This window comes from Limulus polyphemus, unplaced genomic scaffold (genome assembly GCF_000517525.1).
Source record: "Limulus polyphemus unplaced genomic scaffold, Limulus_polyphemus-2.1.2 Scaffold3893, whole genome shotgun sequence".
In the NCBI taxonomy this organism is placed as follows: Eukaryota; Metazoa; Arthropoda; class Merostomata; order Xiphosura; family Limulidae; genus Limulus; species Limulus polyphemus.
The window spans coordinates 94,253-101,169 of NW_013669503.1; the positions used below are offsets into that span (position 1 = coordinate 94,253).

At 32.6% G+C, this 6,917-nt stretch overlaps 1 protein-coding gene across 1 annotated transcript in view; it reads left to right on the plus strand.

Moving 5' to 3' along the window:
- The window catches only part of LOC111088504, a 62,123-nt gene extending 56,282 nt beyond the window's left edge, over positions 1 to 5,841 (plus strand). Inside the window, exons 2-3 of the mRNA XM_022398842.1 lie at positions 4,145 to 4,280; positions 5,340 to 5,841. Coding sequence (XP_022254550.1) covers positions 4,145 to 4,280; positions 5,340 to 5,558 — 355 coding nt within the window. The 3' untranslated portion in view covers positions 5,559 to 5,841. The remainder of the gene's footprint in view (positions 1 to 4,144; positions 4,281 to 5,339) is intronic.
- Positions 5,842 to 6,917: the final 1,076 nt, after the last annotated feature.

Here is a 6,917-nt window from a genome sequence, read left to right on the forward strand (position 1 = left end):
GTCTACTTTTCTAGTTACTCTATTGCTTTTTTGGCGTCGTTGCCTTTTATGGGATTTTCTCAACAATACTGAACTATATTTAACGTTGATTCTTGTGTTCACGAATATTCTAGAACCTTGGAGAATTGGCGGGAATTTCTCCATACGTAACTAACACGGTAAGCTAGACACGCTTTCAAATATAAACTTATTGGAAACAAACGTTGATATTAAAATAAATATATAACAAATTCAAAGTCACGCCTATTTCTAAATACAAATTCAATCCAAACAACGTTCATATTAAAAATAAATACATAATAATAAATTCGTTACACACTGTGAAACTAAGATGATTTAATACTTTCACTGTTTATTATCGAGACGAAAAAAAATACATCTAAAAACTGGTACGATCCCAGTCTTACATGAACGTTTGGTAACTCTACGCATCACAATAGCGGCAAACAAATGTTTTAATGATCTCGGTTCAATCACGGTTCATCTAGTTTAAGTTAGAATACATCTTAAAATCTTTCATGGCACTATAATTTTTTTAAAATTGGAAAGAAAATGTAATTATTACGAGAACAGCACTGTAAATCTTCACAATGTGCAACCACATAACAAATACTGTTATTTTAACTCATAGTTAAAATTAATAAATGATAATTGTATGCATTGGGAACATAGGTCATAGAAGAACTCTGTTGAAACACTGATGAAGCAGGGAGAGCTAACTATTTTTGTCTGGGGTTGCTTTCGATATCAAACAGTTTTATCCAAATGGACCTTTATCTTGTTTGAACTGTCATATTGTATTTTTCGTTCTCTCATATTGCACTGAAACTTATCAAAAATTGATGTTTTGAATGTAATTTTCTTGAAATTTGCCATATATACCAATAACTTCTTTATAGGGATTTGTGGGGAAGCTTATTTAATATGCTTACGTTTAGAACTTGTCATGTTCAACTACTTGCCTGTAATGATAGAAATATACTATATCATTTTTATTTCCTGTTATTGTACAAAACTGTTAGCTAGTCACGCGTCAAGTCTCGTAAAATCTAGATACACATACGCTAAAGCTTCCCAGTATCTTTCTGGCGTGCTAATCTAATCATGCTGTTGGTTTAGTGTGTTACTTTCACGCCACCTGCTGACTATTTCAAACGTGAACCATTAAACGTATGTACTATGTGCACTTGGAAGTTTTCATGAGCATGAAAACATACGTGGATTAACGCACGAGTTTTTGAATGAAAAATGACATGTTTTTCATAGTATTTTTTATTTAAGTGATTGTTCTTTCGTTTTGCCCAAAAGATTTTATGTATATATATATATAAAAACAATCTTGAATACGCAATTCAGTAAGTCACGTAACAACCACAGCCGATATAATGTTGCAGTGGAACGGTATGTATCTTAACTGCATGCTGATAGCTTTTGAGAAGGGTATGAAACTGTCCTTTCCGACGAAAAATATTCATATTTTCAGATGTTAAAGATGCTCTCTGTTCCAGGATTTAGAATTTCCAAGACTGGGATATCCATTATATTTAGTGGTTTTAGGAATCAAAGGAATATGGATCAACTTGGAGCACTAGGACCACACGTAAAGAGACCTAACAAGTCGTACTACAGCAGTTGTAAGCAAAGTGAGGCGTCTTTTAGTGGGTGAGAATCCATGAACACAAAAGTCAGTGCCAAAACTAGTTCACGTGTCACAAGCAATACAGTCCAAAGGTATCTTCGTCTGGAAAAGTGACATAAGTTTCTTCCACCATATATGGATTCAATTGTCGTATATCTCAAGTAACTGGAGAATGAAAGGAGTAGTTATGTTATTTTATATGAAGAATACCAGTTAAGTCGCGAGTCGCAGCGTCTAAGGATTTCTCAGGTATCGAACTACTGAACTGTGATGGAAGCTGTCTTCATCGTAAACTAGATGAATGTGCTTTGAATATGACAGACTCCTGACAGAACCTTTTGCAATGGAAACTACGCTGCAGAATTATTGTCAAGGTGTGCGGTTGTAAGAGGAATCATGACCGGACATATAAATATGGACTATAACATTTGGTGAGGCTCCAAGTTCGTTTTAATATAACGTTGTAAGCTTCTGTATTCAGTGTATATATATATATATACCAAGATATAGATTTTTTAATTTCGTAATTTCAGCCCTATACTAGATATATTTTGATATAAGACATTCATATATTTCAAGTGACAATAAAACCACCAAAAAAGTGAATTGTTTCTTATTTGTGATAAATATTTTTACGACATTCTTACTGTGATGCTGTAGATAAGTAACTCTGTTATGTGGATATTCGCATTTCGCTGTGAGAATGTAAAGCGCTTGACTACATATTTAAGTTCACAGAACGAATCAGTGACGTGCCCAGCAGGGATCGGAAACTACTCTGATTGTATGCATCTCGGAAAACACTTAGAGGTGAAATGTAATTTCAATGGTCTAGTAGAAATTGCTTGAAAAAAAAGGGCGTATCATGTTATGATTTTTGAAGATCTCAATTACTCTAAACGTTTATAAAAAAAAGTAATACTTTTAAGAGGAAATTCTTAGGTATAGGTAAATGTAAAATTGTTACCGTAAAAAAAGTTGTCCTCTCGCATTTGTGATGCAACTACAGACTCCTTTAAAGTGCTCTTCTCGATCTTCGCCAAAATATGCAACGTAATTTCGTGTGTTACTCTCGCTGTGTCTGATTAATTGTTACGTTATTTTTTTCTACAGTCATGTGAAGTTTCAACATTAAATAAATATAAAACTGCAATATGATTGTGAAGGCGAAAGCTAATATTAACTTGTATGTTAAAAAACAACATTTTTTATGAAACGGTGAAGCATAAGTATTATGGATGGAAATAGAAAAAAGTTATATACAATACTTTTAGGTATACATAGTAGGTATACATATCGGTATTGAACACAGGTATACATAGTAGATATACATAGTAGGTATTGAACACAGGTATACATAGTAGATATACATATCGGTATTGAACACAGGTATACATAGTAGGTATACATATCGGTATTGAACACAGGTATACATATCGGTATTGAACACAGGTATACATAGTAGGTATACATATCGGTATTGAACACAGGTATACATAGTAGGTATACATATCGGTATTGAACACAGGTATACATAGTAGGTATACATATCGGTATTGAACACAGGTATACATAGTAGGTATTGAACACAGGTATACATAGTAGGTATACATATCGGTATTGAACACAGGTATACATAGTAGGTATACATAGTAGGTATACATATCGGTATTGAACACTGATACATAGTAGGTATACATATCGGTATTGAACACTGATACATAGTAGGTATACATATCGGTATTGAACACAGATACATAGTAGGTATACATATCGGTATTGAACACTGATAAATAGTAGGTATACATAGTAGATATACATAGTAGGTATACATATCGGTATTGAACACATCACTATAAGGGATTAGAGAACACTAAACTTTACATATTATATAGGCTACATTAACGTCACGTTTAGGCGGTTCGTTTAACTATTATACATGATGTAAGTTTTTTTTTTGGGGGGGGGGTAATGAAAGTGTTCCAAAACGCGACATTAATTTCTTGACGACCTAATACTTTCAACTTCACAATTTGATGTTCCATCCCTTATGTTGGCTTTATATACAACAGTATATAATTTTATAGCAATAATATTTATATACTCTCACGTGAAGTTCATTTTGCTCTTCGCTGACTAGAATTATTATGAAATCTTTCGTATCAGCCTAAAATCAGTTAGTACGTGTCTTGTTTGTCTTGATGAAGTCGTAATGGCGAAACGTTGGCTTAAATGAAAACAGCTATGTTTTCTGGAGTAATATATATAGTGTTTTACTTATTTTTTAACAATGAATACAACTCTCCAGTTTGCACTAAAATTTCAAATTATCATGATAACGTGGTTATTTCATGTACTAAAACATTTTAACCTCTACTCTTCTACTGCATTTCAACTGACAACGATACGATGGATAAAAAAACGTTTTAACCCAAAACATTTGCTCACCCATTACGAGAGTATTGTTACAACCAAAAAATTCATATTTTGATTTTTTATGTTTAGGTTACTTTCAAGTGGCTTGTGCAACAACACTCTCACGGCCAGCGCTTTACGAGCAGATCCCCTGAAAGTAGACCCCCACCGTACTGTTCGAGTGGTTTTTCCTGACCAGTCCACTGATGCCATTATTTACGTCACGGTAAGTTCATTATGACCAAGTTTACGCAAAAGTCCATTTTATGGAACCAATAATGGTCAGTTCACGTCGAACTTTATACACAGCCAGCAGTAAGAATGTACGCAAACGAGTAAAATAACCAAAATACGCATTCATTTTATCCATTTATGATACCATTATGGCAGAGTGATGATTTGGTAAGCAGCAGGGTTTAATATGTTTTACAGTAAAAAAAAAAAACTTTTAACTTAACGGTAATGAAACGTTGTTTGACACTAACAACAATTTTAAATGTAACAATGAGAACTTATTGAAGCTGGTGCATACTGGACAAACAAACTGTTATATCAGAATTCGACTTGTGTTTATAATGTCAACCAATATCAGTGAACTTACTATACTTTTAATGAGTTTTAGTGAAGAAAAAAATAACTTATGTTTATCAAAACTGGGGTTCTATATTTATTGTTAGTTATTCAAAGAGTGTACTGATAAGTATATATATATATTATTAATTCAATGAAATTCGCTATAAAATGATGTCTAATATTGTAAAAGTTTATAAACTGTCATGGCGTTTATGGCTTCCTTTAAGTTGACTTTATGGCTTCATATCAAACTTTTCATGATGTCATTTAATATACCATAATATTAACATAGTACTGTCATGGCGTTTATGGCTTCCTTTAAGTTGACTTTAATGCTTCATACCAAACTTTTCATGATGTCATTTAATATACCATAATATTAACATAGTACTGTCATGGCGTTTATGGCTTCCTTTAAGTTGACTTTATTGCTTCATATCAAACTTTTCATGATGTCATTTAATATACCACAATATTAACATAGTACTGTCATGGCGTTTATGGCTTCCTTTAAGTTAACTTTATTGCTTCATACCAAACTTTTCATGATGTCATTTAATATACCACAATATTAATATAGTACTATCATGGCGTTTATGGCTTCCTTTAAGTTGACTTTTCATGGTGTCAATATATATATATATACTACAGTATTAATAAACTGCTGTCATGACCTTTGTAGTTCTAAGGAATGTGTTTTATATATTTTCAGGTAGTTATCGTTTTCTACGCCGCCATAATTCTGATCCTGGTTGGTACCAATCTACACCGTTTTCGACGAAATGGCAGTACTAGGAACAACAGTCCTTCTGATGATGAAGAAGAAAGTGTGGAGCTGGAAGAAAAGAGACACCTAGTGGTTCATCTCGACAAAAATGCTCGTGTCTATCAAACGATCACTCCTGAAAAATTAAATGAGTTGGCTTTGTGACTTCACCCCTGGAGAAAACGTGACGAAATATCAGAACATTGGTCATATTTCTAACAAAATATATCACAGAAGCTCCACAAGAGCTGACAAAGTTCGAATTTCTTTGATTTTGAAGTATCTAGCGATAATATCTTGAGAAGTATCATTTATGTTAGCAAAACAGTATTAATGGAACAAGTTTTAAGTTATTATGGTAATGTGATCCCGTTACTTAACTAAATATATATTTTATACAACTTAAACAAGAAATGAATTGTTGTAACTTTCCTGAAAAATTTAAGGACCCAATAAACTTTGACTTCAACTAGTTCGTAATTATAACTGGATATATGAACCATGTAAATAGTATATACATCTATATTTATAAGTACTAATCTTTTATTTGTATGTTATAGATTGAGGTTAATAAGGAACTCAAACAAGGTTTGTACCTGACACAACCCCTATAACATGTTGAAAGCACTACCTTATATGTCAAGACTTGTGTTCAATCACCTGTAGGATTAGCTTTTACATTGACATACACACATGTGCAAGCATATGCACACAATATAAATTACTATATGTTTTTATTGTAAACTTTGTGAGTTACAAGTTCGATTCTCTAAAGGCCTAAACTTATAAATTACAAATTACAATGAATAAGTTGTGTATGTCTATTCAACTGATCTATCCTAACGAAATACCAAATGGTTTTGAGAACAGAACTTTGTTGTTTTTTTGTTTCAACAAATGTTCTCATTCTTAAGTTCAAGGATTTTTGAAGACATTACTAGTTTTGATCATTCGCTAAAATTTTAGACACTGTGGTGTTTCTCAGTTGGACTTTGTTTTCTCGAATCGTTAAGTAACAATGACTAGTAGATACAAGACATGAAGATTTATTCGGTACATTTATGTATTATATAAGGCTTAAGCCAACACATTTATAAACGGGACCTCTAACGTCTTGTTAAACTGAACAGATATTTGGATTATATGCTTAATATAATTTCTGCATTAGTAGCACCTGTGGCAAAAGAGTATACCTGGAAAACTACAGTTAAACATCTAGGCGTCAGATAACCGATCTGGGGTTAGAGATGTAATGGGGTGGATATCTTATTTGTCACACATTCTCACATTGTAATTTTTATATAAAGAAGCCTATTATGGACAGTTGACGACAATATGTATATATATAATTATAGTATTTTTGGCACTTGTGTATAAAGTTAAAATCATAAATAATATTCAACGTTAAACTGGTACACAGTTAAAAATATTTTATTTAGGCTTATCTATGGCCTTCAAAAATTGACGACTCCACATGTTTCGACGTTACAGCGTCATCCTCAGGAGTTGTAACGTCGAAACATG